The sequence below is a fragment of the Pleurodeles waltl genome, chromosome 4_1, assembly GCF_031143425.1.
Source record: "Pleurodeles waltl isolate 20211129_DDA chromosome 4_1, aPleWal1.hap1.20221129, whole genome shotgun sequence".
Taxonomy (NCBI): Eukaryota; Metazoa; Chordata; class Amphibia; order Caudata; family Salamandridae; genus Pleurodeles; species Pleurodeles waltl.
In genome coordinates this window covers 241,540,741-241,565,844 of record NC_090442.1, presented here as the reverse complement: position 1 = coordinate 241,565,844, position 25,104 = coordinate 241,540,741, and the positions used below count along the sequence as shown (strand labels likewise).

Genomic DNA, 25,104 nt, shown 5'->3' with positions numbered 1-25,104 from the left:
AATGAAAAGGATTTAGTTTATAGTCATAATGCTACATAAATTAGCTTCAAAGCCCTGCTAACACCAATCTCGTGAAGGGCTCACAAGGTGACGATTATAAAAATAGTCTGATTAGTATCCGACATTACAACAGGTACAAAAGGAGAATGTGCATGGAGGGTCAACTTACTGGACTAAGCCAAGCCTCACCCACACACTGAAGATTTGCTCACCTATGCTTCTTGCAACAGTAACACCTATACTACACCTCAAGTCAGAGTGGTCTTTAGTGACCGTAAACAGAACTGAACTTTAGTCCCAGCTATGACCTGATTCAATCTAGTTCGCCTTCAAGACAAGGTGTCTTTCTGCAGAGCGCATCCTTTATAAATCACCAAACTCACTCTCTCATTACAACTCAACTTTTCACAGAATATCAGGCAATTGTAAATATTTATAATGAGAATAAGTGTGCTTGTCATTTGTCATGTTTTTTAAATATAATACATAAATGAATCTGGCCTCGGGAGATCAGCTAATAGGCTATAGATTACACTGGGCAGGAATAGGAACCAAACCACTCGAATGGAGAATGTGGTTCACTATATTTTGAAAACTGTCTGGAGACGGGACATCAGGCACCTAATATTATGTCCATAGTTTTTGAAGCAATGTAGTGATGCATGTGTTGTACTTCTCTTGGAGAAAAGAGGACATAATAAGTGGCTAATGCCTTTATTTAGAGTTTTGAGGACAGGAACTCATCAGAGACATGGTGGACAGATCATTCTTCATTTTACAAGTCATTATTGCAGTCAATGGTATGTCTACATAGAGGGTGGGATATCTACTGCTGATTCCATGACTGCCAAAAACTTTAACTAAGGCCCTAAAGGTCTAGGCAGAGTTCTAGCCTCTTCAGCGCAAGGAAGCCCTCTTCCTAGATATAAGATCATTCTCCTGTGACTGAGTGTGCCACATAGGCACCACGGATGTTAAAGTCGAACTAGCTAGCAGTAAGCAGGGAAGTCATGTGGTCTTCTATTTAAATTGTCAACGTTAGCAATCTTGTTTCGAATCCCCGCCTAGATATACAGACAGAACACAATGTGGTTTAGCGCAAATCACAAACCAGTACTCGCATGCCACACTACTGCACCACATTTGTACCAAAGATTGTTTCAAATGTCGAAAAAAAAATTAATCAAGTATAATAAGCAACAAAAACCCAAACCAAATAAACATGTTCGTAGGATCATTTAAAATAGGGATTGCACAGAAATACCTTGTCGAGGAGGTGAAGTCGACTGACGTAAGCTCTTTCTGTTTGCAAAAGTTCATTTGCTATCTTCTGAAGCTTCTGCTCTTTTGTTTCCTAAAATAAGAGCACACTTTGTTCATTACAGATGTCAAAAACATTACATTTTTCACACAGCAATCCACAAAGTTTTCGGTCTTAATGAACAGTGATAAAACTGATCCACCTATGTTTGGTTTAAAGATATATCCAAATAAAATCAACAGATCTCTTTTTATTGGTTGGTCAAGTTACTTACTCGTTATGGAACTATTAAAGTCCTTTCTCTGAAGCAATCTAATCTGTCTGGGTGTAGTAGAAGGGATGGAGGTAAGGCATAATGCACATTACCAGGCAACTTCAAACAGGCAAGAGGCCACTTTCTGAGGTGAAGCAGGCTACTTATAAAACTATAAGATAGCTTTTCGGATCATAAAGAGATTGTTGGACACAACCCTGCAGATTTGAAAGAGATTCAGTATCTAAGGATGCGGGCAGTATGCATGGTTGCACTATTTTCCGGCTCCTGTGATCTGCACTTATGTCCTCTGATCCACTCAGTGGCAAGTTTCAGGTGAATTCAGCATTGGAAGCTGAGTGCATAAACACCCTCACCTGTGACATTCTCACTTACTTCTCAATGTTCTCTGTTCCATGACCCTCTCTGGGGTGGCATTCTTAGATTACGCTTCCGTGTCATGATCGCCCTCCTTGCTGCAGTGCAGCTGGTTGGTTTTGTTTTAGACCAGACGCCTTACAATAACATCTGTTTTGAGAATGAGAGTATAACATGATCATTTACTCTCATTCAGTGCTTACCAAAATTATAAGAAAGACTTTTCGAAAAGCTAGCTACTAAAGTAAATTAAGTGACCAGCTCATGGTCCTCAATGGAAATATGGTCATAGCCCCTATTAGGTGCAAGTACTCCTTTTACGGTTAGTGTTTAGGAATTTCAGCCTGTCATATCAAATGTCACAAACTTTCTTGTGTTAAGGGGATATATACATTAGCTTTGATCCATTTATTAAAAATAGACATTTTTAGTGATATTTTTGAGTAGGTCTGAAAACCACCTCCATCTCAATAAGTTATTAAACCGAAGAAAAAGTAACACCTCCAAGTACAGTCTTTGAAATCTCAGGCGTAGGACAATGACCCTGGAGACAGAACCATTCAGCAGGGACATGCTTTAATTGTTCTCTACAGAACCCAAAATAAACAAGCATTTGCAATGCAACAGATCTCGCATTACGTTGAGTTAGAGCTATTAGCGTTGTAAACTCCTAACCGGACTTTTCTTGCCACATTAAATGGGGGGGAAAAAAAACGAGTGTGATTGCGCTGTTTTTCACTGCAAAATAAAGAGAAAAAGTAGTCCAGAAACCATACGGAAAACATGGAGCCTCGTATATTTCCAGTACTTTACCGGTGTTCTCGAGGAGGGCTAAACACCGGAAAAGGCATGACGTATACATGCCTTTCACAAGTGAAAACAAGCGGATTTTAAAAAGCAAGCCCACAAACCAATGAAAGTGACTGATGTAACATGGGTGTGGTTAAAATCCCCCTAAAGACAGATTAGAAGAGGGTTTGAGTGCTTTGCGCTCACCCTTAACTGAGTAGCTAGATACATAACAGTGAAGCAGTAAAGAGTCAGCCTATTTACAACAAAATAACATGGCCTAGGACATGGGTAACATGAAACAGAAGCTCCTGGTGTTTCTCAGCCTCTGTAATTCCAACATTTACAGCCAGAGGGCATGGATCTGCAAAAAAAACAGAATGCCCAACTGACCTCTATAAACTGGAATGCTAAGGCCCAATACCCAATTGTTTCACTTAAAACTCATTTTCTATACATTCATGTACAGTTTTTTAAAATAGTCTCAGAACATCCAGTCTTGGTTCCTGCTCATATCCAAGAATATCCAGCAGCAGTTACTACTATGCCTTCAGTACAGTTCAACTGGAAAAGTAACTTCAGCTGTTAAAGGGTGCTTCATGTGTTTGGCCTGGATATTTTATCAGTATAGAACTCTGCGTTGACTATCATCTGGAAATTAATCTTTAGTCACATCACAGTGCTGTTTCCTAAATTTAATGGACTGACCTACTGCCTTTATCGCCCCACCTAAAGTACCAGAAGTAATGTAGCCATGAGTATGATCTAAAGACATAAGGTCGGACTCCATTTTAAGTAGGCTGAGGGTCCATTTTTTAAAATTTTTTGCAAAATAATAAAAATGTCTGCCTTTAACACAGATGTTGTCTGTCTTCGTTTTTCCAAGAACTGCGAAAGTGTCAAGTCATTTAGATACAGATATCAACAAAACACATTTTGCAACATCAGCGTGGGACAAGTGCCTTGTTATCTCAATTTTAAGGTCAAACAAAGAGCAATATCCAAACAGTGTAGTCTGAACTGCCGTACTTTTACCGTATATGTTGCAAAGGAATGCGTCCTAAACTAGTATCTTGACACCCAATGCTACATCAAACATTCTTAAAGTGATGTTGGAAATTACATCTTAGATAAAATACAATATACATGGACTACCATTTGACCACTTGTCAGGAGACTTCTTTTGCCCCAGATTATCATGCAAGATTCTGCCAGAGAGGATTTTGCTTACCAGAGATGCTACTGCATCGCATTTTCACAGGGAACACAGCTTTCTTGAATTCTGATAATTACAATGTTTTGTAATAAACAGGTATGCAGTACTCTCATCCTCCCTAAGAAAATCTGGATGCAAGTTATTTCTACTCTCTATACTCTCCTAGTATAGCACATAAAAGTAGGTTTTAGGGTGCTATGTTTTTAGATTACATTTTAACCATGGTATAAATGTTCATTTTATTCTTGTTTGCTATGTTCATTTGTGCTGTTTTATTGGTAATATGTGTGGTTATTTTAGATGTGTTGAGCAACAGGGTGCACCTGTTGTAATAAACATGCCTTTTAGTTAAAGTATCTTTTTCTCAGCGCATCATGTGTGTTTGTGATTGAAGAGAATGAAAAGGTTTGTTTCTGATCACCACAGATTTTCAGAATTCTTGTTTAGTAACTGTAGCCCAAAAGCATTGACACCACTTCAACTACGTACTGGGTGGAGTTCTGCTGAGCTACAAATACCTTTATTTCATATTCATATGCTGGGGCATTGACCTAAGTTAAATTGTGTCACCCGTGGGTGGGAAAGCAACCTTGAAGAGCTGAGCCAGAGACTCTGTTTACACAACCAGCATGATGGGTTATAATGCTAAGGGGCACCCCTTATGCAATATCACTTTAAGTGTTGAAGTATGGATACAGTTTCGGAGAAGCGAATGCGGACGGGGACGATCGATGTTGGGCAACACCCGTCGATACTGATGGAGGGCTCTGGAGCACCAGGTTACGCACCATATGTGATCAGACAGACTGCACGTATATTTCAGAAGCTGGTAACAGCTGTCCTGCAACACGCCCCTTTCCCCCGGGAGCTGCCGGTATGGATACTGGTGCAGATCTGACAAATGGCTGAAAATATGTCCTTTCAAGCAAGGATGAGATGGGGGCTGTGAGTTATTGGTGTGCTTATATCCTAATGAGCACTTATTTTGTTTGAGGACGCGCAGGTGGAGTTTGCACTCAGGCTGGGCCACTTCTTGCACTATGCCAGCCTGGCAGAGCTGGCCAGGCAGATCTGGACCTCCTCTCTGGCAGCACCAGCCAGAGGTGTCAGGCACTATGGAAACCCAACTGTCCTGCAGGTCGGGACGGCATCTGATATCCTTGCTATGCAAAGCACAGGCGGCGAACGCGGCCGGCTGCCCATGGCACGTCCGGGCAGCCTGGGAGACGGACCTGGGTGCCCCTATGAGGGATGTTGATTGGACCCACATTTGCACCCTCAGAAAGACTGTAATGATCTTCTTAAGCTGGTCAACTATTTACATTGTACCTACCCGACGCCACCGATGCTACGACGTATGTCACAGACTCGGTCAGATAAGTGCCCTTGCTATAGGTACCCAAGGGCCGGCTTCATTCATTTGGCCTGGTGATGTCAAAGAGTGCAGGACTTTTGTGTCTGGGTGGTGGGCGAACTTACACATACCCTTCGCTTCAGCCACACTCATGCCACAGTTTTGCTTGCTGGGGAACATAAGCAGGCCTAAAGGCCGCAAAATGGCATACAAATTCTTGCAACTAGCACTGGTCCTTACCAGGCGCAGGGTGGTTATTACATGGATGGGTCAGCATGTCCTGGAGGTAGCACTTTGGCACAGGGATGTGGAGGAATGGATGATAGCAGAAGAGATTCACATAAAAGCTCAGCAGGGAGAAAAAGTTGGGGGGAAGATGTACTCACATGGGGGAGTCTGAGGGACAGATTTGTGGCCCGGACCCTGCTTTGATCAGTGATGATAGTAATGCTTCAGATGAGTAGTCCTTTCCTACGTAGGATTCCTAGACAGGGTGAGGGGAAGTTTATGGCTGGCCTCGCCATAGGCTATTGTTTTAAAAATTGACAGGGAATTATAACGTTTGCTGCTATGTACGGTATTGTCCCATGGCTTACCCGCTGTACACTGCGATGACCATTTTTAATGCTGCAAAGTTGGCTCACATGAAACTGATAAAAGTTTTTTTTTTTTTAAAGATTGTTGAAGTAGCCACTTAAACTATCAGGAAATACTATTTCATTCATGGGTGCAATCACCTTACCAGCAAACTCCTCAATAATGGATGATCAACACAAGGCTTGATAAAATGAAGATTCATGCTCTATCTAAGCTACCTATGCAAAATAATTCCATGGGCTCCATTTTTAGGTGTTGCCTAAAATCTGCAAAGCCTTTTGTGATCTTATGGCAGGCTTAGAGGCCCTCCCATTGCTTACTGTTGGTTAGTTTCATTGACATTTGCATTTGCTTCTTATTTATTAGGTTCTGGAAGCTTTCTTTCCTCTTCTTGTGTTTGTTCCCCGACTGGAGCATGAACTCACTACTCTGTCCTTCCACTAATCACTTTTTCAGTCACTACTTTTTTCTTTTGTAACCTACAAGAGTGTGAATGTTTTACAGCTGTCTGTCTCGTGTCTTCCCCCGATGTCCTCCCTCATTACCCTCCTGCACACCCTTCACTATTGCTATGCTTGCCCTAGCCCCTCCCTACAACCGCCACTGTTTGTGAGCTTGCTCTAGCTCTTCCCACACACCCTCTGTTATCCATCTGCGTGTCCCAGACCATCCTGCCCAAACTCCACTGTCTGTGTCCTTGCCATATCTCATCTGTCCTCTTCCTCCAACGATGTCCTTCTCTCTAGCCCTCCCTCCCTCTGTATGCCTAGTCCCCCAAGCAAACTCTGCTGCACAGAATGGCTAAAATCATTGCCAGAGCCAATAACTCTGATAGGTGAGACATATTGCCTTTGTTTTAGATGGCTTGGGGAAGGAAGAGAGTAACAGAGATGCGGAAAAAACATGACTGAAAAAAGATTACTTTTAGCAAGTGAGTAATGTAAGTGAGTGGCCTAACCAAGGTAGAGCAGGACTGGTTGAATAGGTATTGCAGGCTTGGAGACGACAAACATTGAGGGGGCATTACATCAATATGATCGAGCTGGCCAAAAAGGCAAAAGTAAGAAGAAAATAATGTGAACTTTCACAAAGCATGGGGCAGTAGGACACACATTTTCAAAGCATGATAGTATATTGAGGAAGCAGTTAAAGCTTTTTAGCAACTTGCTGGACAAAGGATGGGATTAATGCTAAATTCCTGACAGAAGACTGTCTTGTGGCCAGCATTTGCGAATGGCCACTGGAAATCTTGGGCAATAGTGTGGAAACTTTCTTAAAGGTACATTACATTTGACATGGCAATCAAGTTGGGTTTAATTCCTGACACACAAAGGGGTGATATTACAGTGGCCAACAGTATAATTTAAATAGTTCAATTGACACTTGCATGCTGGAACAATGCATCCTACTGGACATCAATAATGTGGACAATGGGTTGAAAATGATGAACGCACCCATGCTTCTTTACATTCCCACTGGACCTTCTGAAGACTGAGACAGTTTTATGGATCCAGGTACAAGGTATCTTATGAGCCAAGTAAGATGCTGATGAGATGGAATTATTGTTCCGATCCTCATATATGGAAGTAAATAGAGTACATATTGCTGTGGGCCAGGTGAAAACAGGTAGTACAGCCAAGTTATTTCTCAACGTATAGTTGATGCCACTGAGTCCATCATTGGGCATCATATGGAAGTAGAACATTTTTCTAAGAAATGGGATGAGTTTCATGCATTCCCAAGTACAAGTGAATTATGTTATGTTTTACTGATGAACAAAATGCATAAAAGCAATAAAGAAGCTATATGTTTGCATTTTTAGAAGTAAACATTTAACTAATTGAATTATTCCGATAGGCAACAACCACAGCTGTCCTTGATGGAATAGGTAGCAAGCCAGGATTGGTTACCATAATAACACAGTTAGCCTACACAAGGACCAGTGGTATGATTCACTGAGGAAACCACTGGGTTTGCAAAAAAGGTGCACGTTAATTATTGTTTATTTAGTTGTAATCCTTGAGAGTGGGTAATCTCTGTATTCTACAGTTTTTCATGACAGATGTTATCTGATGTCAGAAAGAGTCTGGAATAAGAAAATCATGTCACCACTTGCTTGAGGCACACAGTGATGCTGAAACACAAACGTGTTCCACTTCCAGTGAGTCAGATCCCTTCATTTCCCACCATAACCTCACTCAGAGAGGTAGCACCCCTCCTAAAAATCAAACTGGCCAGCGAGTGAGAGGAGGCTGAACATGTAGCACCTTTAGGGGAGGAAAGGCAAGGGAAATAGCAAGGATGCCTTCCACATCGTTTCAGAGAGGAAAAGTAGCACATGCGTGCATCTCGGAGAGGAAAGGCTGCACACTGCAGTCAAGCCGCTTGCTTATACTCTCTACAGTAGAGCATGCTCACCGGCACAGCACAGAGCTTGCACACCACTCCAGCTGTCTTAGTTCGCCAGCATCGGAAAGGAAGATGGGGACTCACTAATTGTATAGGATAATATACACTGCCACTAGGTACATAATAAGGATATTTCTGGTTACCTAACAGTTCGATAACCATATAAAAGAACTGGGTCTTCACTTCTGTGTCTCTGTTTTGCCATGAAACTCCTTGGTGTCTTGCAATACCCTCATACTGTACAGTTGGGAGCAGTACATCCCATATATTTTAGCAGTATGCAGACAAAATGTCATCATGCAGGGTATATGTTGCTGGGAAGTCAAATACAACTTGTGATCTAAAAAAGTGAGAGTTCATAGAGGATCAAATGGAGGTTGCCAGACACTTTGATTACTCAGAAAACAAAATTCTCAGCAGCTATAGTGCAAAAATGATTTAATAGAAATACAAAAGGTATCAATACAACAGAGGCTTTGCGAGATTCCCATAAAAGTCAAGGCTTTCATACTAGGTGAAAAGCCCCATATGAAACTGAGTCAGGTGTCGTTTGTGGGGTAGTCATGTACACAGTAAGGAACCTGTCTCCATTATTCAGTAGAAAATATTTTTTTCTTTCTTAGCTTTTACATTTTCATATCTGCAGTGTCCTGAGACTAGTACTTCTCTCTCGCCTCTCTCTTACTTGTGTGAAATGGGGCAAGTCTACATCAAAGTATAAAGCATACTGGTAATACAAGTAAATCACAAAGCAGACATTAAAGTTGCTATGTAACCTATCATTGTATTAGAAATAAACAAATAGAGGATTTTTGTGGGCATGTGAACAGAAGCCTATGAATATCATGGTTTCAATTTTGGCAAGAAATATTAATTCCACTCTATGTAATTTGGTTGTCTTTGTACTCTGTTTACCAGCACATGTGCACAGAGCCTACAGGCTGGTGTGTCACGCTTGAGAGAATTCAAAAGCACATATTAAAATGTAAATGATAGCAGCACCTGTTTATGCCAGATTCAGGTGGGTATGTGTCTTTCTTACTATATCTCGCAAATCTGAACTATTCAAAACAGTGATTAGTATTAATAATTACTTTAAAAATATTAAAATATAACTATAGTTCTAGCCCTTATTCAAATTTCACCTTTCCATAGGCTTCAACATGTCTGGAAAGGGCTATTCAAATGCTTTTAAGTCTCTTTTGGAATACTCTGCTTGGAATGTCACACGGAGTTTGAACTATTTAGTTGCTTCTTAGACAAAGTGGCTGAGGTATTGTGCTCCAAGGACCACTGCTGCAACAAAACGTTTTTATGTAACAGAGACAAAGAATGAGGTTAATTCCAGAAAGTGAAGCCCCTTAGACACTTACTGTGTGATTCTATCCGCCCTAAAATATTAAAATAGTTTTTAGTGGAGAAAGGTCAACTAAGTGGAAACATAAAGACCATAGTAAAAGATCTAGACTTGCACCAAAAGAATTAAAGTTATTGTTTTAAAAACACAATACTGATACGGGCAAATTTTAGAAACAAATATTTTTGACACTTTGGATCAAGGAGCAGAAGAGCTGTTCTCACTCGTACCAAAGTTCTCCCAGAACAGACCTTGCCAGACAACCGTCTGATATATTATCAGGAACAATGAAATACTCAGCTTTCAGGCGTGCAGTGCCTGCTGGCTGTTGTAACAATGAGTTCCAATGCGTCTGATGATGTGGAAGGTGTGAAGTTCAAGAAGTTCATGGTGCATTCAAATACCTGTAGTGGTCTACCTTTGGAGCCATGAGCTTGCCTGCAAGTAGTACCTAGTTGTGGGCTGGAGTCACGCGAGGGACTCCGGAACCCCTAGTCCAGTAGAAGTTGTCTTAGTACATGCAGCCTGCAGAGTCCGACCTGAGTTGCAAAATCCATAATCTCCAAACTATTAATCTCACAATTGTAGTGTGATTCTTTGAATGTTTGAGAGATCAATCCAAGGAACAGGGTTAAGCCTAACTACCCGTCTGAAAAATATAGGGTTCCTGACCTTTACAAGCAGTTCAGACTCGTCAGAGCCTTTTCATTTCCAGGAGTTCTGTCCACCATGACCTCGTATACAGCCTATGAAGCTCTCACCAGATCCAACCTTCAGGCAACCACTGGTGAAGAGAAGGGAACTGTACATAAATGTGTAAGTCCCAATGTAACAAGTTCACACAAGTAAGCCCCCAAGCCTTTATCTGTTAAATATTTTGCACTGTGGCTCATTCACTGCCTCAGAAAATGATCTTTACTTTGCTTCTTTCAAGTCTTCTGGCCTATGTGATATAGATGTTTGTCTAGAGCATGTTTAAAAGACTCAAGCCATTTTTCAACCTCTCCACTGACAAGGGGGACATCTAACAGACACATCTATTACTTGTAAACACCTTTCTGAATAACTCATGGCAAGGACACCAGGTAACCTCAACTTTAACTCTCAGCCAGGAAGTGGGGATTACAAGCAGGAAGAGTCTGACTTGGCTAACTCTAAAGGTGATATTGACAAAAAAACATGGCTATTTTTAAATGCTACTGTCGTTTGACTGAACACATGTATGCCACTCTATTTTCTTTCACAACATAGGTATTTGAGCTCACTTCCAGGACGTGTCTTAAAAACAAGAAGTGTCAATGCCCTACGAGACTTACATTTATCAGAATTTTAAAGGGAACCTCAGGCACAAATCTGAGGACAATGGATGAAGCAAAAGATTAACAGATATTCCAAGCAGGATAATAGGAAAATGGTGCATTTCTATTAGAAAGAAAAACAGATGCCATCCCCTCACAAAAAAAAAAAAATGGATGGTAAACTGGTAAAAGAAGGAACCACACACTACGTAGCTGAAGTTCTCAAAACCAAAAGTATTCCTCTTAAAATGTGGCAGGTAGGAGATATGAGATAATGTAGACGTTTATAACGCTCACCTTTGTCTGATTTGATTGTTAGACTGGTACACTGATTGAAAGTGATGCAGGTGTAGCTTGTACCCTCATTAATACTTGGTATTTGGACAACCTTACACCAGTCTGGAAAGTCCTGTTTGACAGTATATTTGCCATCACTTTCACTCACAAAGTCTCTCAGAGAAGTGTGACAGGTCCTTCGGAAACCCACCTTTTTCTCACTGATCTGATAATTTAATACTACTACATTGGCCACTCAGGTTTATTGCCTAGGGACGCTCGTCTCAGTGGACCTTTGTTATATCTTATTACAGAGCATTTGTTCAAAGAGACAATATAATACAATAGCTTTTAGAACACCTCTACATCGAGCACATCAATGTTGACTCAAATTGCTGTAAGATATCAAATCTGAACACAACTCACAATTCCTATTCTAGGCAACATAAATTAGAGACTTTTTAGGAGGTGTTGGCCAAAACCTGTTATTGGCAAAGCCTAGAAGTGTTATCTAAATCCTCTGTATGGCTAGAGGATCAAGTGTCAAGCAAACCTACCTTAAACTCAACAAGGCTGAGCTATTTTGAAAAAATGCTTGCATTTTTTTCAAATTCAATCAAAACAATTGTGTGTTACTGATTCTAAGTTCGGAATGCATATTTATTTCAATAGCAGCTACAGACTAACAATGGGCTAAAATAGAGAAACGGACTAGAAGGACTTATTGCAATCCTAAAACATCCAAAAAGTGTAGAAAACGTTTTCAATCTGCATCAAAAAGACAAACCATCTCATCATAATGATTTCGGAAACCATCTAGTTCTTTGCCTGTTTACAGAAACCTTTATGGAATTTGCACTTACTGGCTTCTTACAGATGTACAGAATGTCTAGCTTAGCAACTAGAAGCTAGAAATTCCCTACACTCTGAACTATTGTTTGGAGAGTCTAGGTGGCCAAGCATGGTAATCTAAATGGGGAATGAAGCTGCAGAGTGATTATCAAGTGTAGTTTTTCATGTGGGACAGCAGGCGAACATCAGAAGCTGAAAACTACGAGACTGTTTGATGGACTGGATCAACATATATTGAGTGCTGCTGTTTGGCCAAAAGTGGCAACATCTATCCCAGAGGCCATCGTCAACCGTGGCAAGGACAGGGAGGGGGAAGAATGGGACCGTCACAACACCGTACAAGGTTCTCCCTGAAAGAGCACTTATGACTGAGTATGAAGCTACTAAAGTGTGACTCACTTAGCTAGATATTTATTGCGGCAGAGCAGAGGGCCATTATACAGCCATGTATAAGTATATGGTTATGTGTTTGCATATACAGATTTTTTTTAGCATTTCCAACTATCTGTGGCAACTCTTGTTTAGTGGACACCCCGTCTATTTTCTCTCTCTTTTTTTAATGTTAAAGTGTCTTCAAGAGAGCTTCTCTTTTCTATAGTTTTCATGTTTTGTTATGTTTTTTTACAAACACGGAACCCGTTCTACAACCAACCTGTGGTACAAAATGATATTCTCACATCAACTTTTCACCCATCATGTCTTTTCTTCCTCCTCCCGAACCAATTCCTTCACATTACAAATAATGAAAACGCTACTCACTTTTAACATCTTTATAATGGCAACACATTGCAATACCAATACTCAGTATCCTTCTCACAGGAGTCTGAACTATCTCCAGGAAAACTCACAATAATACAATTTGGTTTCAAGTATCAAGAGCAGGGCTGCTCCCTAAAGACAGTAGCCAAATAATGTAATTTCAAATGCTTCTCAGGTAATTGCAAATACTTCATCCTTGCTGTGTATGGCAACGTTAACTGACTGTCCTATTCCAAACATTACAACTTAAGAAAAACGTGCCTAGGGTCAATTCATTCGACAGCTAATACCGTAGCAAATCTACATGTATGCTTTCGTCTGGTTCGACTGTTTCATCTGATAAGTCTAGAGCAACACTAAATAAAACAAGTACGATGCATTGTTATCCTGTTGGGAGTTCAGCACTAATTGTGGTTCCTTTTTGACTGTCAAACTAGTCCCCAACTCAATATGGCACAGAAAGATAATGTGATTAGTTATATATGCATGCCTAAAATATACTGTTATGATGTAAACTTATTTTTCCAATTTTTAGTGTTACAATACTGTGGTGTAAATGGTTCCTAGAATAAATCTTCCTGTAACGTACAATATAATGATGCTGACCATATACAGCATGCTTCTGAAAATTGCATTGCATCTTGGCACTTAAATAAATAAGGTTTTAGTAATTTCAAAGTGATGAGAGGAGGAGAAGCAGCCAACAAAGTCCAGCAAGAGGAAGAGCATGAAATAACAACCAATTCAAATGAATCCAACATAGATGTTTGGTAAGCCAGCAAAGCAGATGAGTGGCTCGTTCTTCGGACCTGAACTATAGAAAATTACTACTCCAGTACAGTGAATCTGCACCTCAGAAGACATACATCTTGCATGAACTAAGCTACGGTGATAAATTGGGATTTTTTTCAAAGTGACTGTCAGGGGATTCATCAAGAGAAAAGATGAAACCCCTGTATTCGCCTAGAACAACAAACTTCTAAAGACACACAAACTTATTTTCCAATGATCCAACATGATAAGAATGACTGTAGCTTCCATCTAATGTAGAACATCATATCCCACAACCCAAAGGTGTGTAGATAATCCAGATCCCAACTGATCAACAGTGTGGGTTGTACATACACATGAGATGTGAAGACATTTTATTACGAATAGAGACGCAACAGCACAAATTGTGGATGGGTAGATCAAGGCATGGATCCAAAACAAGAAAAATAGTATAATCACAAACAGACATCAATCCTGGTTGAAGCCAGGGGAAGTCATACTAAATAAAGGTTTAGTCTACCTGAAGGATAAAGACGGTGTGAGGAAAGTGGTATATTACATGGTGTGGTTATGCACCCTCACCATGTAATATAATCATGATACCAGCAGGCTCGTTTGCTAAACCTTAGCTTAAACCTGGGTAGGTGTGTCGTTGAGCAGTCAGGCATAAACAAAGGAACAAGTCTAAACCATTTACAAGCATCAAAACAACAAAATAAGAAGGTCAGGCAACACAAAAGAAATCTGACACTCATTTATAAAAATAGATCTTATTTTTATAAATTTTTAGACACAAAAACTGACCATTGGGTTCCGGAGATAGATTTTAAGTGAATCGTAAATCATTGCTCTGTACAAAAAATTCCTGTGAGCAGAAAGTTTGACAACTTTTGAAAACATTCATAAAGTTGTGTTCAACTATCCTGACAACTTTGGGAGACCATCTCCGGCAGATAGGTAGTTGAGGGGACCAGTAAGAAGTTGTAGGACAGTTACCATATCACCAAAGCAGTCTCAAGTCCAGTTCTAGGGTCTATGGACGAATCATCCAATATTTTAATAGAATGATCCTGATGCAACAGACACAGGATGCTTAAGATGTTGTGAGATGCTGAGGATGCTGTGTGGTCGACGAGGGTCTGCCTGGGGCTACTATTGTCCATCTTGGTTGATTAAACTGCACTTCGATGAACCTTTTGGGCTCACACCATGTGTGGCTTCATGTCAGGGAGAGGTAACACGTCTTCAAACAAGAGGCCTCTATTGTTCCTTTCCAGAGAGTTGTTTACGCCTCAGAAGACTGTCTTGTGGCCAGCATTTGTGAATGTCCACTGGAAATCTTGGGCAATAGAGTGGAAACTTTCTTAAAGGTACATTACTTTTGACATGGCAATCAAGTTGGGTTTAATGTGATGATTGTTTTGATACCTTGAAGTTCCAACTCTAGTGGTCCCATTCATAAGTTAGCAAAACGAAGTTGTCAGCCTGTAACCCTGTACTCCCCAATGGGGTTACTAGCTTTTCTAAAAATGGCAATTTGGGGTTTTTACGGTTAGGACATATAAAATACATGTCCTACTTTTTAAATACCCAGCACTCTGCCACAGGACTAGATAGGCCTGATGCAGGGGTGACATATATATTAAAAGGAAGGAATGGGCCTTGTCATTAGTTTCAATGGGAAAGTCAAGTTAGCACTTTAAAAACTGCTCTGCCAGTCTTCAATGGCAGACTGGGAGACACATTTTCACATTTTCACATCCAGGGTAGTACTATAAGGGCTGCTGCCCTGGTGGGACACTTATTTATAGGCACTGGGTACCCCTGGTACCATATACTAGGTACTTTTAAATAAGTAAAGTTACACAAATTCGATATAAGACAATCAACCATATTCTTTTAATGGTGGAAGTTTTGGTTAGCAGGCATCAGTGCACTCAGAGTCGAAAAACCAGCTGCATCAGTCCAAAACGTTTGGGGTGAAGATGCAAAAAGAGGCATTTGCTTATAGATGTTAGGGCCAAAGGAAAGTGCAGTGTGCTAATAAAGTAAGAACAGTCAGGCAATAAACATTACATGCTGGATTTCTGTACCTATGGGTTTCTTCAATTATCTTTTAATTTCATAATTCCAGTGGCCCTGGTCATAGTTTCTCTTTTCGAAGGTTGTGTAGTTGCAGGGGCTGGTGCTGTGGAAGTGGCAATAGCCAATGCCCTTGTTAAGCACAAGCTGAATGTTAAAGGATGCGCCCAGCTTGGAGTACAAGCTTTTGCAGATGCTCTGCTAATCATTTCTAAGGTATTGGATTGCATTTATTTTGGAATTCAAAACAACAGCAGTTCTACATGTTTCTGATGTTTGTTTTTACTGCATTTGCAGATAGTACCTTATGGTTAACAATTGTTTACTACTTTGTACCTCAGACTTTTGTTTATGGCATGTGTGGCTGCAGATACACATGTTGTGCATACTTCTGTTATCCAGTGTTGGGCTCTGACAGGTACACTTTATTGTTTCTTCAAAGTTACTTTTCTAGTCACAAGACCTGGTGACTCAACCTATTAGTGGTACTGAACATGGGCATCTACTCCCTTGATAGATTGAAGTGAGCTCCGGTTTGATGGTGTGTGGTGTTCTTGTCAGACTTTTAGATCAGTTCCCCGTCTGTACTTTTAAACAATTACACTCTTCGTCTGCCTCCACCGTTGTGTTTCTTCTGCTCCGTGTCGGTCACCGACCTCTCAACCACGCACCAGTCTCTAGCGCCCGAGCTGCCCTGCCTCTAAAGCCACTGGTGCACCACTGCCTCCCAGACATGGTTGACACCATCATTCTGAGCCGGACCAAACTCTTGATACAGACTTGAAGTCTAAGTCCTTAAAACTTTGACCGCCGTTTCGGCTCTGGACTGAAATACACACTCTTGCCCACCCTCTGACTCGAAACTAGTGGACCTGAAGTTTTCAGAGACAAGAGTTGCTGCACCAAAGCATTCAAAGTGGAAGCACATCTTCCCAAAGTGTTTGAAGCCGAGGCTTTTGGAGTCAAGAGCGTCTTCCCGTCTGCATCCACGCAAGCACTTGCCATCGCCACGCACCCCCCATTTGGCCATCCACGCAGGTGTGTAATACATGTAGTAGGCTATTTTCAAAAACATTTCTTTAGTGGTTGTAGTGTGGGCTTTCACTCGTGCCCTGCCTAGAACATCCCGCCACTCTCGATCTGTAAAGGTGCGCTCGCATTCCGACTCACATCTGCGTCTGGCTGGTGTGGTGAAGAGCGCGGTCAGTCAGGAAGGCGTAAATATCGGACAGGAGTCGCTTGTCCGCTTCCCTAGTTAGGAGCCACTGTTCAAAGCAGGTTAGGGGTCGACTTGCATGTGGACGTATTGCAGGGGAGGTTATCCAGTGGTGAATAGCCAGGTATTGCCAGTATGCGGTGTCGGGGAGACCTTTTTCTGCCTGGAGTCTGTTAAGTCCATGAAACCCTTCCCATCAAAGAGGTCCCCAATCCTCTTGCACTGTGAGTCCTGCCACGATAGGTAAGCGGGCTCCCTAACCGCCGTAGGGAAATCTGGGTTACCGATAAGCGATGACTGAGGGGAGATTGACGTGGACAGCCCTTTTGCCATCTGCACCATGTCCCACACACACAAGTGTAGCTGGCAGGACTGGGGAAACATACACCCCAGGCGGGCAGTGTCTCCTGGGTAGCCACGGCACCTTCCAGATGTGAACTCTTGCTACCGCTTGATTGATAAAACACCAGTATTTTTCTGTCAGAGGTCGGGCCCATTCAACCATGTAGCGCAGCAGAACTGCGTAATAATAGCTAAGCAGATGTGGGACGCCCAGCCCTCCCCCTGTCTGTGGTAGGTATGTCTGGTCCTTTCACATTCTAGCCCTCTTGCCACTCCATACATACTCCATATAAGCACCTGCAGCTTGTCTAGCAGACTTGGCGGTGTCTGCATGAGGTAAAGTATTTTAGGCAGAAGAGTCATCTTAATTGATGCAAGGCGACCCAGCCACAAGAGGCCGTAGGCCCTCCATTTCGTCAATTCAGTGCGTGCGATGTCTAGTATCCTATGATAGTTATGTGCTGCATTCGCGCCAGGCGTGGGATGTATTCTCAGGCCCAGATACGTGATTTCCTGTGTGGCCCGTAAGTAAGGAAGACTCGCCTCTAGGGAGATCCTATTCACCTCCGGGATAGTTACATTCAGTATTGATGATTTGGTGAGATTAGTTTTAAAGCCTGAGACTTTGCCAAATGACATCAGTTCTGCCATGACCCCTGCAAGGGAGATTTGAGGTTGGGATAGGTGAAGCAGCACTTCGCCTGGTAGAGAGCCAGTTTATGCTCTCCACCACCCATCGGCAGGCCGGATATATCTGGATGGTTGCGTATACGCTCAGCAAAGGGATCCATATATAGGGCAAATAATAGGGGCAGGAGGGGGCAGCCCTGTTGTGCGCCCCTTGAGATAGGGAACTGCTGGAACATTCTTCCGTTCACAGATACCATGCCTCTAGGTTTATCATAATTGCAGCGGTCCAAAATGCTGCAGAACCGCATGGAGATACTGTCAGTGAACCCGGTCGAAGGCCTTCTCCGCATCAATGGAGAAGAGAAGGGCTGGGATTTGGGCACAATGTACCTTGTCCAGTAAGTGGCATAATCTTTTAGTATTATCACAACATGAGTGCCCAGGGATGAACCCTGTCGGTCTGGATGAACCAGGCCCGCCATGTATGGGTTCAACCTGTGAGCCAAAATTCCCATAAAAATCTTAGCATCCACATTCACTAGTGTAATGGGTCGACAGGAGGAGCACAGGCACAGGTCCTTTCCCAGCTTAGTGATGACGGTCACCACTCCCAGTTGCATCCTGGGGGGAGGGGGAGAAGTCGTGCTCAACGTATTGTACAAGCGAGCCAGCACTGGTGCTAGTTGGGTGCCAAAGGACTTATAGACGTCTGCTCCAAAGCCGTCCGAACCCAGCGCTTTACCTGTTTGCAAACGGTGTATGGCCGCATGGACCTCCACAGGTGTGACATCCCTTTCCGCTGGGGGGATTCGGGTCAGAGGGATGGAGTCCAAATAGCCTCCCACTCCATCCACATCAAGCTCTTCTGCGGTATATAAATAGGAGTAGAACCGCTCAAACTAATGTAGAATTTGCTCCTCCTGACAAGTCCGAGTGCAGTCAGGCAGCTGCAGCCCCGCCACTCTTCGTCCCGTGGTCTGCACACAGAATCGGTGGGGCCAGTAAGCAGCCCGCCTTGTAACCCCTTGCGTAGAATTTCTGCTTAGTAGAGTGTACTCCACCTTATCCTTATCTAGAGCACGTACCTGTTTCCGGAGAGTGGTGAGTTGTCTCCTCACTACCAGAGACCCTGTCCGGCTATGGGTGACTTCCAGAGTCCTTACAAAATCCTCTAGCTGCTGATGCTTCTCCCATCGGGCCCTGTTTTATCTCACCACTATCGCTATGAACTGACCCCTAATAACTGCCTTAAGGGTTTCCCTTAAAGTGGTAATACGGGCTTCAGGGTGTCGTGTGTGTCTAGGTAACGCTTTATCATGGTCTTGATTTCCACTAGGGTATCCTTGTATGTTAAGAGTCTTGTGTTAAGGAGCCAGCGCTGTGCACCTGGGGTGTGTGGTGAAAGGGCGAGCGACATCATGAGCGGGGAGTGATCCGATATGGAGGCCACTCCTATCTCAGTCTTGGTTACAAGGTTGGTAATGCGCGGTGAGGTGAGGAAAAGGTCAATGCGTGCATAGGTTTGGTGCCTGGCTGAGAAGAAGGAGTACGCCCTCTCTCTCGGGTGTTGCTTGCGCCAAATGTCTGTTAGTCCTGCCGTCCCCACCCACCCCTGGAAGTCCCTTGGGATAGCACCCATCTGGCCATATCTCTGAAAAGATCTGTCAAGCTGGGTATCTGGCACCAGGTTAAAACCCTCCCCCACCACAATGTCTTCGCCTGGGATAGCCAGAACCCTCCCCAGGCAATCTCTTCAGAAGCGTTCCTGCTGTTCATTCGGTCCGTAAATATTAGCTACAGTCAGCCTATGGCCTTGAATATCTATGTGAAGGGAGAGAAGCCTCCCAGTGATCTCATCCTGTACACTAAGTGCCCTCCCCGGGATGTTGGTAGCCAAAAGGACTGCTACTCCTGCCTGTCTCCCAGGGCCTGAGGAATGGAACTGTCTGTCAAACCAGTGTGACTTCAGCCTTTTCCAGTCTGAGCGAATTAGGTGAGTTTCTTGTAGCAGATCAGCCCTTGTGGCCCTGAGCTGCATCAGCGGTACTTGTCGTTTCATGGCTGTGTTAAGGCCCGAACATTTAGACCAAGGATAGTGATCCTGGGGGAGATGGGGTTTGTTGCTATGGTGTTTGTTGAACCATTTACCCAATAGTGAGGAGACCCAGGTATGTGGACCTGTAAATGGCGAAGGGGGAGGTGGGCCCCATCAGAATCAAGGTAGGGTAATAGAGAACAGGGGTAAAGAGAACAATCAACAGGGTATAAACTTGAAAGGTGTTGCCCGCCTGGGAACAAACGTAGATCAGTCTGGGGGTGAGCCTGGTCTTCATTCCGTCGTCAGGCAACTACCACTCTTGACACGGCTGTCTCAGTCAATTGTCCCTTTGCCTTTACCAGATCTTGCTCTGCTTCTCTAACTGCTCCTCAGACCGCCGTCCTTTGTCAACAAGAGGGCCTTATGTAGGTACTAGGATTTACCATTGGTCTGAGTCCACTTCTGAAAGGCTGTCATGACTGCGTAAGCTTTGAAGCAATGCCCCCCTCTCTTTTTGGCTCTCTGCCGTTGTAGGTTTATGATGTTTATTTTGTCTGGCCTGAGTTTTTGAGAGCCCCCCATCAGTTTGCGGCAGCTGCTCTTGTACATTTGGCTGCTGTGCCAGATCTCCAAGGCATGGCGGCATTCCCTCCATGGCCTGTGCCTCCTCCAATGTGCGGATACTGCGAGTTTTATTTTGCCAGACGAAGTGAAGATGGAAGGGATGGCCCCATTTATAGCTAATACCGCTTTCTCTTAGGAAGTCCGTTACAGGTCGGATCGCTCTACGGCGCTGCAATGTCAGCATCGACAAGTTCCTGGAATAGGCCAACTCGATGGCCCTCGAAATCAATCGATGTTTGGTCTCAGACCGCTGCCATTATGGACTCCCTTTGTTTATAGTGGTGCAAGCAGGTCAGTATGTCTTGGGCTTGACCTGGTGAGTGGGCCGGCTGGCAAACTCTATGTGTTCTGTCAAGCATCAAAGTCTGATCTTCAGGGTTGGAGCCACATGTTGAAAAAGACGCACCACAAATTCCTCTAGGGCTCCCGCCATCGCTTGTGCTGGTATGCCCTTTATTTGGCTATTGGAGCACCGTGATCTATTCTCCAAATCCTTGATCTGATACTGCATTTCCTGGTTTTTGTCCTTTAGTGTAAGAAGTTCCCTCCTGTGGCAGTTCAGTTCTTCTTCTTGTGCGTCACAAGCTTTATTTTAGTGTGTCTACTCGTCCTAGATCTACAACCTCTCTTTTGAGTTCTTTGACCTCTGCCGCTATTTCCTGTGTCAAGGTGGCAAAGTCTCCACGAAGGGACCCAAATTGCTGCTCCATGAATGTTCTTGTCAGAGATGCTTCTCTGTCTCCCGGCGCTCCCAGGTCTATCAAGTCTCCACCTTTCGCCGCCGGGGACCCTTCTTGGTGGGAGTTTTGTTAAAGAGGTCCTTGACGGAACCCTCCTTTTTATTGTGTCTCTGGGACGCTATCTCTGCTGGCCCATGAGCGGCCAACGACCTTATAGGAGTTGTGGCCCTCCAGTTGCATCCTCAGTCAGGTTTCCCCGCCAAGCAGGTCTCGATACCTCCGAAGGGGTCCTGCGCGCAAGATGGCCCCTTCTGCCCTTTCACCTAAGGGGTTACCATCCCCGGAAAAGTGCGGAATCTTCCAATATAGGTGCTCTTATTGCCATACATTTTAGGGTTGCGTTCTCCAAACGCTTGATACCCGCCCCTGCCTCCAACCCTGTAGATCTTCAGTGTTGGGTGTGTTGGTCATCCCAGTGCCCTGTCTGTTGATCGCAGTCAGCGTTCCCTTCCTATTTCCCAGGTATTCCCCAGGTTCCGGCCTCTGTTGCAGTTCTTGTGCTGATAGTATGGTACCCAGGGATATTCTGTGTCCTTCACCAGCCTCGCTGTTGATGGCCAAACGCACCAGTAATACCGTAGGTCCCAGGGTCGGGGTGTCCACTCGTCCCCCACCCCCTTGCTTCCATGTGGCCCTCAGGGCCCCCGGCAGTCCTTGGCTTGATCGGTGAGCTGTGCTGTCCACTGTTCCTCACATGGAAAGCCGGCTCGCCTCTGTGGCAGCGCAATGCAGTTGCCCTTGTGCCAAGTACCCCTACGGCCTTGGTGTCCCATCTGCCCCCCTCCTTGTCCGGTCCTGGCCTGCTCTCACTACGTGCTCTGCTCTCTGTCTGCTGGCATCGTCTTGTACTTGATCCGCAGCTGCTCAAGCGTCCTCAGGCCTCTGTCCAGCTAGGCCTGTCTTGCCCTTCCTTCGGCTCAGTGTGGCTCCGGCGCCCCTCCGCTGCAGTCCCCTCGGTCCCTCGCTTGCCCGACTGGCCGTCAGGGGATCAGGCCCCGTCACTCCTCTGCATCCGGCAGGGCCTCCAGGGGCCTCCGTGCCACTCGTGTGCTGTCTCGGCCCCACCTCTGCTTTCTGCAAGGCTGCGCTACGGGTCCGCGGCCCGTTACAGGGGCCCCCACAGCACTAGGAAATGCCAACTGGGCCGATGGTCCGTGCGCCCAATCTGGCGTCTCTCGGGGGGTCAGGCCCAGTCACTTCTGTGCATCCGGGAGGGCCTCCAGTGGCCTCCGTGCCACTCGCAGTCTGTCTCGGCCCCGCCTCCGCTTTCTGCAGGGCTACACTCCAGGTCTGCGGCCCATCACGGGGTCCCCCAAAGCACCAGGAGATGCCACCTGCGTCGCCGGGGCGCCCGATCTGGTTTCTCTTGGAGCCGACGGCGGAGCTCCGAAAAAAGGCTTCTATGCCATCTTAGCCACGCCCCTTCAAAACACCCACTTTAAAATACGTTCTGGACCTGCTGTCTCACTTAAGGAGCCCTGAAGGACTGGACTTTCTCCCTCTTGTGCCTTGGACAAAGCGATGAATTCCAAGGGTTAGTTAGGAAGATCTGTGGGGCTACAGGGACAAAACCAGCTGCAAGAGGCCTTTTTCTGGAAGTATTCAGCTGATCAGTATAATGATCTGAACTGGACCCTCCTGTTGACCTCTGGCACTCTGCAGTGGTCTATATGTGAGACCATGGGGTCCTTAAAAGTGAACTCCTGTGGTTAGTTGTGACTTAAATAACTAAATCCATTGGGGAAAACATTGACAGGGACAAACTTGACTCGTGTAGCTGACCATACCGCATTGCCATAATCATCAAACTTCAAGCAAACCAAACAAACTGGTGTCCAATGTAACACATATTGGCTTTGCCAGTGCTTGTTTTTGGCCTTCTGGTGGTTTTAGTCCCATGGTCTCCTTCATACTGTTTCTAACCTTCTGCCTCAGGCTGTCTGGAACCCACAGTCCGGACCTCAAATTAACAAGTTTACTGTAATGTCCTGAGACTCCAGTTACTGTGTAGTTCTGCTTGTAAGTTTGTTAGATGTCAGCAATGGTTGTTGGGGGAGGAGGAGCAGGTCCGACTAATTTGTCTGCTGCACAAGCGTTGGGGCTTAAAAGGAGATGAATTGAGGAGAGGCTCCAGGCCAATGTCGCTGTCATGGAAACTATAATTAAATCTTAAATGTCCTCTGTGTAAGGTCAAATTGGGGTCAAATTGTTTAGAATCCATTTCTTTAAAAAAAATAGCTTACCCCTGGGCCTGAAGGCTGTATGCAGTTCTCTTTTAAAAAGAACAAAATGAGTAGGAAATGGATCACCAAGCACTGTCACTTTAGGATAGCGTATGACTTGAGTGCCCTGTAGTGTAGCTCTGTTGGGCTACACCTGAGGGGAAACTAAGATTATACATAACATCTCCAACACCAACACAAACAACTCCTGCATTAGCTTGTCTCGCTGAAGAACTGGATGATTCTGCACTGCTGGGATCGGTGGTCCATCACACAGACTGCTTGGGCTCTGCTGCGGGACATCCATCAGCAGGTCTTATGTCTTTTGATATGAGGCACAGCATCATTGTGGTGGCTGTCTTGTACTTTGCCCTACAGTGCTGTGGTGTGAAGGTGCTGGCAGAGACTGACCAGCAGTGGTGGCAGGTAATACTTTGTTCTCTCTACACTCTCTGGTGGTTAATATGGGTTGCAACATCCTAGAGCAGTATTCAAGGATACCATAAGACCCAGAGGAAGCCTTGATATTGTTTTGCCAGGCTTTGTTTAAGCGATCTCATTCACCAACAACTAGTAGGATGTGTAATAGTCTCCATTGTGTTAGTATTATGTTTTTTTTTTTCTTCCAATAATTGTTTTTGAAATCGCAATGTTCTTCTAGTGGCATCTTGGCACAGAGGATCAATACCAACTACTACAGTTTTAGTACAGTGGGAATATAGCCTTGTTTTAATTGCAGGTTTCCTCAAATCGTGTGTTTAGCCAGGCCGGAAACAGCTGGAAAGTCCATAGTCTGCCCACAAAGTTTGTTTGTTTGGATTTTTTGAAAGCTGGAACAGATAGAAAGCCTGATGATCTTGACCATCATTTTTAAGATGGCATATATGTTTGAAAATGATACAGCTGTGGGGAAGTATTTTGGCCATGAACCATTTTATCTACCAATCATAATGATTTGCATCCTATTGCATTTCAGAACTATGACTTAACTCAAGCCTTTGAAGGGCTTGTACAATAATAAATCAATTGTATTGACATAAAGCAGGATTGCTGCTTTAAAAACATACACCATCCTCATTTTCTCGACACGTGAGATTACATGAAGCACGTACTTTGTTTCCTAACTGATAAAACATAGGATTGATTGACAATTTTAATCTCTGGAGTTTGATCAGTTCTGTATCAGTTTTGGCCCCTGTGTTGATCACCATGTTTGTCAGATTTGAGGATTTATCCAAATCCTAGGCCAGAAATTGACTTCCCATTGAGAGGTTGGATTACTTGGTATAAAAATGTCCACCTAATGCTCTCATAGTGTTATTCTCTTACAGCACATCCAACTATCTTCCCTTCTTTATCCCTCTTTGGATCAGCTCAAACCTAATTTTACTACTGTGATCTCCCAAGAAACCCTTTCTAAATTCTTCCCGTATGTATCCCTCCTTTGACTCATCCCAAACCTAATTTTACTAGTATGATCTCCCTAATCCATCTCTAGACTTTTCCCTCTTCTATAACTCCATTATTGAGCTATCAGACACTGTAAGGAAATGCCTCCTTGGCATGGTTACCCCCTGACTTTTTGCCTTTGCTGATGCTAAGTTTTGATTTGAAAGTGTGCTGAGGCCTGCTAACCAGGC

At 43.9% G+C, this 25,104-nt stretch overlaps 1 protein-coding gene across 6 annotated transcripts in view; it reads right to left on the bottom strand.

Annotated features, from left to right (window-relative positions):
- The window catches only part of FGD4 (FYVE, RhoGEF and PH domain containing 4), a 514,720-nt gene that overhangs the window by 102,863 nt on the left and 386,753 nt on the right, over positions 1-25,104 (bottom strand). For all 6 annotated transcript variants that reach the window (XM_069228222.1, XM_069228225.1, XM_069228227.1 and 3 more), the window contains exon 5: positions 1,265-1,354. In XM_069228222.1, coding sequence (XP_069084323.1) covers positions 1,265-1,354 — 90 coding nt within the window. The remainder of the gene's footprint in view (positions 1-1,264; positions 1,355-25,104) is intronic.